At 33.2% G+C, this 14,649-nt stretch overlaps 1 protein-coding gene across 1 annotated transcript in view; it reads right to left on the reverse strand.

Moving 5' to 3' along the window:
• Window positions 1-14,649, reverse strand: part of ROBO1 (roundabout guidance receptor 1) — a 1,014,586-nt gene that overhangs the window by 93,707 nt on the left and 906,230 nt on the right. Inside the window, exon 17 of the mRNA XM_044670323.1 lies at window positions 13,671-13,792. Within this exon, the coding sequence (XP_044526258.1) occupies window positions 13,671-13,792 (122 nt within the window). The remainder of the gene's footprint in view (window positions 1-13,670; window positions 13,793-14,649) is intronic.

Here is a 14,649-nt window from a genome sequence, read left to right on the forward strand (position 1 = left end):
AAGGAAAGAAGGAAGGAAGGAAGGAAGGGAAAGAATGAAAGAAAGAAAGGAAGAAAGAAAGGAAGGAAGAAAGAAAGAAGGGAAAGGAAAAAGGGAAAGGAAAAAGGGAAGGGGAAAGGGATGGCAAGGGCAAGGGCAGGGCAGGGCAGGGAAGGGAAGGGCAGGGAAGGGAAGGAAAGGGAAGGAGCATTAACTGGATGCTTAATAGGTACTATGTCAGGCAACAAGCACTAGGAAATTAATTAGTGGCTAGAGTATTAATTGTAAGGGACCATCATTGCTTTCATTAAGATGCTTATGGGGTGGAGTCAAGATGGTGGCTTAGAAGTCAAATCCTCTATGAAAATCCTTCCACACCAATCAAAACATTCAAGGGGGGCAGAAAACCAATATAATGACAGGAAGTGGGGGATACTACTGCTTAATTCAACTTAAAAGGTATGCAAAGAAGGTTGAATTTTCTGGTTTAAGAAAAAGAAAAAAGGAAGGTCCCAGGAGCCCTCCCCCACCTACTGTGCTGAGACTCCAGCAGTTGCTAGAATCTCACCATAAAAGCTACAGTCCAGAGGTAGTGTCTTGCTACCACAGCTACTCCAGGCTCAGGATCCTGACCACAGTTGGCAGCTGGAGGAGAGGGGCAGGGAGGAGGGCAGTTATCTCCGGCTTCTGACTCTAGAAGCTTTGGCCTCAGGGTACATTTAGCTATGCAGATCAGCTCAAATGCTTAATCCAGTCTATCAATAGTGCAGAAAAGAAACCTCCTGAGGGCAGAAAAACTCAATCTCCAACACCCCTTCCCCATCAACACTGAGGCCCACAGTAAGAATAGGTCTGGGTGGGGTTCCAGGGTGAATGCTTAAACCATAACAGACAGCACAGGAAGCTCAGGGCTCTCTGACTGGGGAGCTTGCAGGGAGGTGGCTGGCAGAAAGGAAGAGAGGAGGATGTGGGCAACTACCTTCAGCCTCCACACCTTCACTTTCACCTTCAGCTTCTGTTGGCAGCTGGAGAAGATCTGACCTTAAGGCACATTAATACAACAGATCAGGTCCATCAGCCTAATCCAGTTAATCAGCAGAGCAGAGAAGAAGCCCCTTCAGGGCAGAAAAGCACAAACAAAAAATAGAGAAACAAGAATACAGTCAATAAGGACAGGGGAAAAAAGAAAAAATATATGAGTAAAAAATAGAAAAAGAAAAAAGAAATTACAATAGACAGCTTCTATTCAGGTAATGAACAAAGAACAAATGGAACGGAACAGAGACCAAGGAATACCAAGAAAAAACTCAGGAACTTCAACAAAATGAACTCAGGCTTTGGAAGAACACAAAACACAATTCAAAAATCAATTAAGAGGGGCTGGAGGAAATTGGGAAAATTAACTTTAAAAAAATAGGTCATCTGGAAATATAGGCACATGAACTAAAACAAGAAAATTGCAGCATATGGCACATATACTAAGACTGACCATTTACTAGGGCAAGAAAACATTGCAAGCAAATGTAGGGAAGCAGAAATAATGAATGAATTTTTCAGACCGTAATGCAATAAAAATCATAATCAATAAGGGCTTATAAAAAGGCAGATTAAATTTAATTAATTTTATTAACATTACTTTTATTAATTTTGTCTTTATTAATCTTAATTTTTATCATTAGTTATAGATTTTATTGATATTTTATTATCATGTTAATTTATACTATAGTAAATATAGAATACATATTATATTGAATTATTAATATTGCCTATTAATTTATATTATTAATTTTACCACATCTTCATTAATTAATTAATTTATGGGACCAGCTGTGACCAACTAATTAAATAATTAATTGGCTGGCAAGATGATTAAATAAATAATAGAGTGGCCATTTGGACACTTAATTGATTATTCTATAATAATTTATTGATTTATTAATTTTAATTTGAAAATTAAAATATTAAAATTAATAGAAAACCTAATAATCTAATTCTTAAAAAAAAAGAACAAATCAAAGAAATAATTACAAACTTCATTAAAGAGAATGACAATGAGGAAACAACATATCAAAATCTATGGGATATAGCCAAAGGAGTACTCAGGGGAGAATTTATATCCTGGAGTGTATATATCAACAAATAATAGAGGGAAGAGGTCAATTAATTGGACATACAACTTAAAACACTAGAAAGAGAACAAATCAAAACTCCTCAGATAAAAACTAAATTGGAAATACTAAAAATCAAAGGAGAAATTAATAAAATTGAAAGTAAAAGAACTATTGAACTAATAAATAAGATTAGGAGCTGGTACTTTGAAAAATCAAATAGATAAAATACTGGTTAATCTAATAAAAAATAAAAGAAGAAAACCAAATTAACAGTATCAAAGTTGAAAAGGGTGGCCTCACCTCTAATGAAGAGGAAATTAAGGCAATTATTAAGAACTATTTTGCCCAATTATATAGCAATAAGTACAGCAATCCAGATGATATGGAATTAATATTTACAAAAATATAAATTGCCTAGAGTAACAGAAGAAGAAATAGAATACTTAAATAATCCAATATCAGAAAAAGAAATTGAATGAGCCAACACAGAAGTCCCTAAGAAAAAATCCCCAGGGCCAGATTATCCCAATACTACACAAACTATTTGACAAAATAAGCAAAAAATGAATTTTACCAAATTCCTTTTATAACACAAATATGGTACTGATTCCAAAGCTAGGCAGACCAAAAACAGAGAAAGAAAATTACCAACCAATCTCCTTAATGTAAATAGATGCAAAAACTTATATAGAACACTATCAAAAAGACTCCAGCAAATGATCACGAGGATTATTCAGTATGAACAGGTGGGATTTATACCAGGAATGAAAGGATGCTTTAATATGAGGAAAACCATCCATATAATTGACCATATCAACAACTGAACCAACAAATCACATGATTATCTCAATAGATTCAGAAAAAGCCTATGACAAAATATAACATTCGTTTCTACTAAAAATACTAGAAAGTACAGGAATATATGGACCTTTCCTAAAAATAATAAAACGGTATATATTTTGAAACCATCAGCAAGCATCTTCTGCAAAGGGGATAAGTTAGAAGTCTTACCAATGAGATCAGGAGAAAAGCAAGCATGCCCATTATCACCTCTATCATTTAACATTGTACTAGAAATGCTAGTGGTAGCAATTAGAGAAGAAAAAGAAATTGAAGGGATTAAAGTAGGACACTAATCTATCACTCTTTGCAGATGATATGATGGTCCACTTAAAGAATCCTAGAGAATCAACTAAAAAGGTAGTGGAAATAATCAACAACTTTAGCAAAGTTGCAGGATACAAAGTAAACCTACATAAATCACCAGCATTTCTATGTATTTCCAATGCAACTCAGCAGCAAGAGTTAGAAAGAAAAATTCCATTTAAAATCACACTAAACAATATAAAATATTTAGGAATCTATCTGCCAAGACAAACACAGGAATTATATGAACACAACTATAAAACACTTTCAACACAATTAAAACTAGATCTAAATAATTGGGAAAACATGAATTGCTCTTGGGTAGGATGAGTTAATATAATAAAAATGACAATGCTACCTAAATTAATTTACTTATTTAGTGGCATACCTATCATATTATCAAGAAAAAATTTTATTGAATTAGAAAAAGTTATAATAAAGTTCATTTGGAAGAACAAAAGATCAAGAATGTCAAGAGAACTATCGATAAAAATGTGAATGATGGGGCCTAACACTACCAGATCTTAAACTATACTATGGTACTGGCTAAGAGACAGAAGGGAGGATCAATGGAACAGACTTCAGGTAAATGACCTCAGCAAGATAGTATATGATAAACCCAAAGATTCCAGATTTGGGGACAATAACTCACTATTTGACAAAAACTGCTGGGAAAAATGGAAAAAGTATGGAAGAGATTTAGATCAATATCTCACAGCTTATACCAAGATAAGTGACTTAAATATCCGAAATTATAAGTAAATTAGGTGAGCATAGAATAGTATACCTGTCAGATCTATGGAAAAGGAAAGAATTTAAGACCAAGCAAGAGATAGAGAATATTACAAAATGTAAAAGGAATAACTTTAATTACATTAAATTAAAAAGGCTTTGAACAAACAAAACCAATGCAACCAATATTAGAAGAGAAGCAATAAATTGGTAAAATATCTTTATTACAAAAACCTCTGACAAAGGTCTAATTTCTCAAATCTGTAAGGAACTAAATCAATTCTACAAAATATCAAGCCATTCCCAAATTGATAAATGGGCAAGGGACATGAATAGGCAGTTTTCAGATAAAGAAATCAAAACTATCGATAAACACATGAAAAAGTGTTCTAAATCTCTCATAATTAGAGAAATGCAAATCAAAACAACTCTGAGGTACCACCTCATACCTAGCTGACTGGCCAATATGACAGCAAAGGAAAGTAATAAATATTGAAGGGGATGTGGCAAAATTGTGACATTAATGAACTGTTAATGGAATTATGAATTGATCCAACCATTCTGGAAGGCATTTGGAATTATACCCAAAGGGATTTAAAAGACTGCCTGCCCTTTGATCCAGCCATAGCTGTATTTGTACCCCAAAGAGGTAATGGGGAAAAATACATACACGAAAATATTTATAGCCATGATCTTTCTAGTGGCAAAAAACTCTAAAATGAGGGGATGTCCATTGATTGGGGAATGCTTGAACAAATCATGGTATCTGATGGTGATGGAATACTATTGTGCTAAAAGGAATGATGAAGTGGAGGAATTCCATGTGAACTGGAAAGACCTCCAGGAATGGATGCAGAGTGAAAGGAGCAGAACCAGGAGAATGCTGTACACAGAGATTGATATACTGTGGCACAATTGAATGTAATGGACTTCCCTACTAGCAGCAATGTAATGATCCAGGACAATTCTGAGGGACTTATGAGAAAGAACTCTCTCTACATCCAAAAAAAGACTGTGGAATTAGAAATACAGAAGAAAAACATATGATTGATTACATGGTTCGATGTATATATGATTGGGGATGTTGTTTTTAAATGATCACTCCATTGCAAATAATAATATGGAAGTGAGTTTTTAACAATGAAAAAAAAATAATGCTTGTGGACTGAATGAATGGCAGTATGGCCTAGCTCCACTTTTCCTCTCCTTCAGCCTCAAGTTCTTAAATGTAAAATGATTAGGGTAGAACAGAAAACTTCCAAGATCACCTTTTATCTCTAAATACAAAATGATATTTAACTATATGTATGCAAATATGCATATGCACATGTGTATATATGTGTACACATAAACCTATGTATGTTTAGAATTAGGTGATCATAAAGGATATTCATGTGTATTCACATATACATATATACATGAAATGTATATATGGATATGCTTACACACATATTTTGTGTATATACATATATGTATGTACATATTTATATATATTTGAAATAGGTATTAATGGTGCTACCCCAATTTAATGATAGTGGTGGCAATGGTTCTAATACTGGCCTGCCAAAATCATGATGATATGCTAATCTTTGTATTGAAGATGATAATACTATTGGATTACAACCATTAAATTATAACTCCTCTATTTGGAATATTTTTCATTTCATCTTTGTAGAAACTTCTTTTCAACCTTTACTGGGGAGTTTCATGCCAGTTCTCTGGTGAATGAAACCTCTGATACTGACAGATGACAACCAAATGCTGTTATTGCACCTCCTTTTCAAGTCTCTCAGGCCTGCTAGGACATGCCAGAGCCTGTGCTCTTCAGGCATGGCATATAAGAAATGGGATCACCTCCACTGTTATGATGAATTACTTGAATAGGTCTTCATTACAGAAAGTCACTTTTACATATAACTAATTTAAATAAAATAGTAAAAACCAAGGATCTTTAAAAAAGTCTTTAAGAAACGTTGATATAAATTTCAGTGTAAGGTTTCAAATGTAGTGATCACGAAAAGAGTAATCATTACGAGAACTTTCTCTAGCTTCTACTACCTTCAAATTCATTACCAATAAGAAAATGTTACCACCACTGAACATAACAGCATAACTTAGAGACAAAAACTACAAATAGATTCAGTAATCAAAAAAAAAAGCAACTAAATGGAAAAGAGATATGTTTGTCTTGAGAAAATATATAAAGCTGAAAAAAATTCTTGCACATTTGCAAATAAAGTTTGGATTCAATATCTGAACTGGGAAATGATATGGTCTCAGTTTCTGAAAATTAATTAAGGTATGAATTTCAGTAACTAAATTGCATGAAGATTTTAAAGAATAATTTTGTATTGCAAAAAATGTTGATATGTTATTTAATGATATGGTTAAGGTTCAAGAAATAAAGTGTTACACACACACATTATATATATATATGTATATATATATGCATGTATATATAATCATCTGAAGAGCTTTCTGTTAAATAATGGAATTTGAAGTGGTGAAAGACTTAATGCATGCTGTTGTCAGAAATAAGTGAATGAATCAGAACCTGTATAATTCCTTTTTATAAAAAAAGATCATTTGGTTATTACAAACGTTATATTTTTAATGTATTTTGAATGCATGAATCTAGTTCTTTAGTTTAAGGTCTGATTGATTTGAAATAAAAAGTTGTTTGTGAAGATTTTTTTCCACTCATAAAATGATTTGTTCCAATCAATCAGCATCTGAAAGGCATTTTATTCTTTTAAATTGACCAAGAAGTTAAGAAATTGGACCATAAATGTAAGAGACCCTTTTGCATTTCTTTTGGCAGGGGGAGATTGGGACTAAGTCATCGTATTTTTACATGAAAGTTGAAACATTTTCACTTTAAATCTTAAATTTTTTTTCTCATTAAGAAAAAATTAGATTTTAAAGTACCATTTTCTAGCAGCTGAGCCATAGCATCTTGCTACTGAACAGCTTGGAAATAAACTTGAAAAGTGTGAATATGCATTTAAAAGCAGAGATTTTGAACTTCTTTTTATTCTATTATTTAACATTTCCCTGGTTGACTCTGTATCATACTCCCCATGGAGATTATTACTTTGCAGAGAAAAAAAGAAACCATGAGTTCTTTCTATCCTACTCTACATCTCAAAATCCTTGAAATTATCTTTCATTCTGTACTTTTATGCTAATTTCAGATGAAGATATGAGCTCTTTTGACTGAAAGGTAGCTAACTTTTTCTTCTCTATAGCACACTGCTTCTTAGAAGAATCTTCCTTCAAAAAAACAAAATCTGATTACAGTGAGTAAGAACATGCTAACTAAAAACAATAAAGAGGCACAGTGAATACAGTACAGATCCAACTTTAGACATTTATAATTTGAGCAATCTCAGGCAAGTCATTTAATTTCTCTTAGTCTTGGTTCCTCATATGTAAAGTTGGGAAAATAGCATCTTCCTCTCAGAATGATTATGAGGATGAAATGAGATATTTGTAAAGTGCTTTGTAACCCATGAAGTCCTACATATTTACTAGCTATTATTGCTAGTATTATGATTACAAATATATTGCATATATGCTACGTTTTTGTACATATGGTATTTTTACATACAGTAGAATCAAGGGAAGCAACAAAATAGTAAAAAGGGACAGCAAATTTCTCTGACTAATCGTAGTTTAATAACTATGACATATAAGGAATTTATACAAATGTGTAAGAAATAAATGGCATTCGCAAAGGATGTGAACAGCCATTTAAAAAAAAAAAAGAAATGTAGGCAATCATCAATCATATGAAAAAAATGCTCCATCACTATTAATGAAGGAAATAATTAATGAGAAATGAATTCTAAAATTCTATCTATAGGCAATAACTGAAGAAAAATGATATGAGACTGGGAGGACAATCTTATTAATGCACTGATGGAGCTGTGAAATAGTCCGATCAATCTGAAAATCACTTGGGAACAATATAACCTCTCTAACTGACTAAATCGTAGCTTTATTTTGATGTAGCAAGCATATCAAAGCTTTTATTGAGGGAACTAGAAGGAACAGCAAATAAAGACCTGGGCCTGGAGTCAGGAAAATCTGCATTCAAATTTGGCCTCAGTTTCTTATTAACTGGGTGGTGCTGGCCTCAGTTTTTGCTTTTGCTTGCCTCAGTTTCCTGGATTGTAAAATGAGGTTAATAATAGCACCTACCTTCCAAGGTTGTTTTGAGGATCAAATGAGATGATATTTGTGGCACTTAGTACAGTGTCTGACACATAATAAATCCTGTATAAATGTTAGCTATTATTATTTAAAGAAACTGCAGGCAGAGAAAAGGCATTTATACACACATATTCATAAATACATATAAGTATAGGTACATATTAAAAATTATAGCAGCACTTCTTGTTAATTAGCTGTTGGCAAAGTCAATAAATTAGGGTGTGGTTAATGAAATTAGGGCATAGGATATAATTATAATTTAAGAGATGATGAAATGCATTTAAAGAAATGTAAAAAGACTTATATGAACTGATAAGAGTCAAGTGAATAGAAACCAGGGGAAAATTTTGCACAATGACGACAATAATACAAAGGAAAAAAACTTTATACTGTGTAATTGAACAATGCCGTGATCAGTCATAACTACAGAAGGTTGATGATGAAGCATTTTTCATAAAGAGGTGATGGGCAAAAGTTGCAGAACAAGACATATGTCACCATATGTTGGAAATATGTTGACTGTTTTGCTTCAGATAGAAAGGCAAATTAAAGAAAAGAAAGGAACATCGATGAAATAAAATGTATTAAAAATAGCAGAAGAAAGTTCAGATGGAGCAAAGAAAACCAGATATGTTTTGTCACTATCACAATACTTTTTTTTTTAAACCATATCTTCTGTCTTAGAATCAATACTCTCTATTGGTTCCAAGACAGAAGAGTGGTAAGGGTTAGGCAATAGGGGTCAAATGACTTGCTCAGGGTCACATAGCTAGGAAGTATCTGAGGCCAGATTTGAACTTGGGACCTCCAGTCGCTAGTACTGGTTCTCAATCAACCAAGCCATCCAGCTGCCCCCTATCACATTACTTTTAATCTACTTTAAGAAAAAGATAAGCTATGTTATTTGTGGTTAAGTTCATAATAAACAGTTTTTAAATTAAATAGAGGGACTTCAGGGCTAAGATGGTGGCAGAGTAGAAGGAAGGGCCACATTCTCCTCACAACTGACTCATACAAAGCCTCACAAAAGGACAACAATCAAAATCAGACAAGTGAAAGGGCTCTGCCAAGGGGCATAGCCTTGAAGGTAGGCAGCTTTGGGGCATTTCCGCTATAAAGGGGTAAAACTAGTCCTACCAAAGAGCAAGCTGATAACTCCTCCCCCAAACCACCTACAGGGCCAGAGTCTGAGAGGGCCTGGGCAATCTTTAAATTCTTGGGAGCTGGCTTAGGGCGCCACAGTCTTACCCCTGAGGGCAGCACAGAGCCTTGGCACTTAAGACTTGAGACCTGAGGCTGAGGAGCATCTAGAGAGGGAAGACCCAGGCTGGCTACAACAAATGCAACAAAGATTGGAAAAATAGCCTTAGGACAAGACTCTTTGAAGTCCTACATCAAGAACTGCCTGCCCACCTCACTGACTTCTGGCTGAGAACCCAAGGTAATACAGAGAAAAAAACGAGCACAGCAATGGCTACCAATGTGAAGGAACTGCAATCCAAAAGTACCAAAAGAAATAAACAACAGAGAAAGCCTCTGACCCTGTATAACTTTTATGAAGAAAAGGAGCAGGGTTCTGAGGTGGCAGTAGAGAGAGACAAACAAGCAAATACATCCAAACTTTCCAAAATAAAATGGAAACTGGTCACAAGCTCTTGAGGAACCCAAAATGGAGTTTGAGAACTAAGTAAAACAGATAAAAAAATGGGCAGAAAAGTGGGAAATAGAAATGCAAGTAATTCGAAAATTAAATAGAAAAAATGATATCTTCTTGCAAATTCCCTCTCAACTGCCTTGTCTTCAGATCATACCCATGCCCTGTGTATATTTGGATTTTCTACCAAGGCCTTTCTTTTACATCACCTCATCACTTTTTACAATACCTAATGTGGCAATTTTCACGTTAAATAAGAAAACAGTCACAAACTTATGCCTTCTCATTTACCTTCTTAAAAGGTATTTCCAGGACTCAGGGTATATCTATAAGTTGCTTATGATAGGATTATAAAGCTAAGGTATAGAGAACTAGCCTCTATATGGTAAGGGTTCTGAGTGGCGTTTTACAACATTGGATTGTTAAAACAGGAAAAAGAAAAATGAGAACAACCAGACTAGCGGTTAGCCCATGCTGCCCTAACGTAATGGGATTTGTACTTTATTTTATACCGGTTTCAAACAAAGAACACAAAGAAAGAGTCATAGCTGTGAAGTGGTAACAAATCATACACAACCCATTAAAGTCTAACGAGTAAAGGTATAAGTACAAAGACAATGGCCAAATTCTAATCATCAATTAGTAGGGGATAATTCTGGGAGCGGAAATATTTATGGAGATGCTCACTAATTGAGTTCTGTCCCCCTGGATTATAGGTTTGCACCTAGTCAATTAAAGTCCAGACTAAAGGCTCCAGTCTAAACTAAGTATGCAGTCTTATCTAAGTAATGTTTGTTAGGGTTCAGGCTTCTTAATTATCAAAGAGAGGAATCATTAACTCAATAGATGCTGGTCTGCTAAAGACTCAAAGCTTTCCAATAAGAATATTAAGAAAGGTAGGGATCTAATATTGAGTCAAAAGAGGAGCCTCATATTTTTATCTTAGATGGCCCATTCTGTCTGCATCCTGAGATGCAGTGCAGAAAAATCATACACACAGTTTTACTTGCCAATGATTTTGTAATGGGATCCAGATAAAATATCTATTACAGACTTTGTTTCTCTAAATGACTCCTAATAGCCTTTTGGAGGGATCAAGTTGTTTTTGGATTAACCTACCTGCTGGTACCAGAGCTTTTCAGGGCTCAGGTGACCAGAACCAAACACAAAGACTGCCTCAGCCTGGATTGGTCACATAGGGAATCCAGATAACAGGCCCTAAATTTGATCCTCTTTCTCCAATGGCTCTCAACATCCAATGGCTCTCAACACTAAGGGTATTCAAAAAGTAATTAATGAATCAGTAATGACTCTTGAATTGTATAATGATGAGAGAGGTATCAAAAGGGAAAGAGATTTGCAAAATTTAAGGAACTAACTTTTCCGAACTCTTAGTCCAAGTGATTAAATAACAAAGAATAAGGTACATAAAATTCTAAATAACTGAAAATTCTATTTTTAAGTCTATTTCATTTACTGAAGCAAATGACTTTTTAAATATGTTCATGAGGTTTAAAAATAAAAGTTTAAATAAAAAGGTTTTAACTAACAGATTGCTATTGGAATCATGCTAGGGTGGAATGATAACAATATTCATCTGAAGGAACAATCAATTTATTATGAATCTCAAGGAAAATGTCATAAGGTTTTAGTTATGGCTTTATCATTTTCTAGCTGTGTGACCTTGAGCAAGTCATTTAATTCCTTTTCAGCTTGTTTTCTTATCTGTAATTTGAGATGATTAGCTGATTTTGAAAGTTCCTTCTAGACCTTAAACTTTTATTCTTCTTTGATTTTCTATTAATTAATATTTTATGATTTTCTACTTTAATCATCATGGCAAATCTTAAAAACATTTGCTAAATGTATATATTATAGATAGAGATCATCTAATTTAATTCCTTTATTTTACAAATAAGGAAATAGAGGCTTCAAAAAGTGACATGCTGTCAAACACATAAGATCAAACACATAATAAATGACAGTGTCAAGATTGGAATTTCTAATTCTAGAAATGGTTATTGATTTTGAAAGACATATATTAATGTTAGTTAGATCTATCTTAAATGTTGGGAAATGTATCATATATAAAATGAGTTATATAACAGAAAATGTTAACCATGCTTTCACCTCAAAATTAGTAAAATATAATTGAATTTTTAGAATATTGTTTTTTAAAAGTCATTATTGTCATAATTTTTTATGTTAAGATGCAGATCTAAGGATTAGTCATAATTTATGAGATTAAAGGAGTATACAAAAATCAATGGAAAAGAAAGAAATTTAAGATCAAACAAGAGATAGAGAAGATAACAAAAAGTAAAATGAATGATTTTGACTATATCAAATTAAAAAGGTTTTGTACAAACAAAACCAATGTAACCAAAATTAGAAGGAAAGCAATAAACTGGGAAAAATTTTTTAAATAAAACTCTCTGACAAAGGTTTAATTTCCAAAAACTATATAAGAAACTAAGTCAAATTTATAAAAAAAAATCAAGCCTTTCCCCAATTGACAAATGGTCAAGGGACATGAATAGGCAATTTTCAGATAAAGAAATCAAAACTATCAATAAGCACATGAAAAAAGTGTTCTAAATCTCTTATAATTAAAGGAATGCAAATCAAAACAACTCTGAGGTACCACCTCACACCTAGCAGATTGGCTAACATGACAGCAAAGGAAAGTAATAAATGTTGGGACATTAATGCATTGCTGGTGGACTTGTGAACTGATCTAATCATTCTGGAGGGTCAGCTGGAAATATGAGCAAAGGGCTTTAAAAGAAAGTCTATCCTTTGATCGAGTCATACCACTGCTGAGTTTGTACCCCAAAGAGACAATAACACTTGTACAAAAATATTTATAGCCACACTCTTTGTGATAGCAAAAAATTGGAACATGAAGGGGTGTCCACTGACTGGGGAATGGCTGAACAAATTGTGGTATCTGGTGGTGATGGAATACTATTGTGCTGAAAGGAATGTTGAAGTGGAGGAATTCCATGTAAATTGGAAAGACCTCCAGGAATTGATGCAGAACAAAAGGAGCAGAACCAGGAGAACATTGTACACAGAGACTGATACACTGCGGCATAATCGAATGTAACAGACTTTTCTACTAGCAACAATGCAATGATACAGGACAATACGGAGGAACTTATAAGAAGAAACACTATTCACATTCGGAGAAAGAACTGTGGGAATAGAAATGGAAGAAAAACATATGCTTGATCACGTGGTTCAGTGGGGATATAATTGGGGTTTTGGCTTTAAAAGATCACTCTATTGCAGATATGAATAATATGGAAATAGGTTTTGAACAATGACACATGTATAACCCAGTGAAACTGCTTGTCAGCTCCAGGAGGGGGAATGTAATAAGGGTGGGAAAAATCATGAATCATGTAACTATGGAAAAATATTCTAAATTAATTAACTAATTAATTGACAACAACAGAAAAGATTAAATTACTATAATCCTGGCATGATAGTATCCACAAAGAAAAAATATCTGAAAAAGTGAGAGATTTTTAAAAGGAAAGTTAATGAACCTTGTTCTACCAGTTATCTGGGAAATTTGATTCCTTCTTCTAGTCTGAAAATACATATTTTAACTCTTTGGAAAAAAACCCAAAATTTTTAGCTCAGGATAGATCTGTGACTTTTAATTAACTGATCCTTAATAAATGTTAAGTATAATCTCTACAAAAGAATTCCTGAGTAAATGTGAAACTTCATTTTTACATGTTTTTCTTCACACCAGCAGATGGAGCCAAGTATCCACAAAAAAGTTAACCAACATTTTTGTCCCTATTCAGTGAATCTCTTACCTTATACTCTTGGACCATTCCATTTTGGGTATCTTCTGGGGGTGGCTGCCAAGTTACTAGAATTGCAGTTCCATTTCCATCATTCTTTGATATTGTTACACTCTGGGGTGGAGCACTTGGTGCTGAATGAATAAAAAAATAAATACATGTGTTTATGTATGTTTATGTGTGCATATGTAAATATAGTGTTTCTTTAGGAATATTTAAAAATCAAATCCCCAATTATTGAGATTCATGTAACTTGTAAGACTAGATGTTTTAAATCTTTTTCCTTGTATACAGAGAGTGCTCAAATTATTTAAGAATTACCAGCCTTTAAAAAAAGGTTATATTGTGACTTAGATAATCTGGTTCCCTGATCTATGGCCAAACATGAACAAGTCAAAGCAGTCAGAAAAAATTCATAGTTCTTCCCTTCGGGTCCCCTTTTTTATTCTCTCAGGAAAAACATACAAATATTTCAGTTTACATGAAAGAAGTAAAATGCTTCATTATCCTATAGTACAAACCAACTCTCTAAAAATAGGCAAAAGGTTAAGCATAATTTTAAAACACACACAGAATCTGTATTTTAAAATATATTTCTATGATACAAATCTTTTTTTCTTTTCACATTATCAATAATTTTTAAAACTCTTCATTAGACTGATGAGTTCATATTTTTATTTCCAATTTTTTATATTGTTTTTTCGTATTTGTCATGTAGGCTTTGAATGAAAGATCTCTGTTACCAAAATTTTAGTTTATTAATCTCCTCAAAAAGTCAAAATTTATTCTACTATGAAATAAGGCCTAAGTTTTATCACAAAGTTTTCAGAACATAAATCAAAATTTCATGCAAATTTTAGGATGAGAGAAAAATACCCTGATATATTAAAAACCTAAAAATTTTCGTATGGAAACTGGTCTTGATAATAAAGGAAAAACAAAGGCATAAAAATATTTCACTGAAAATTAAATTTTAATAATACAAACTATT

Source organism: Gracilinanus agilis, chromosome 3 (genome assembly GCF_016433145.1).
Source record: "Gracilinanus agilis isolate LMUSP501 chromosome 3, AgileGrace, whole genome shotgun sequence".
Taxonomy (NCBI): Eukaryota; Metazoa; Chordata; class Mammalia; order Didelphimorphia; family Didelphidae; genus Gracilinanus; species Gracilinanus agilis.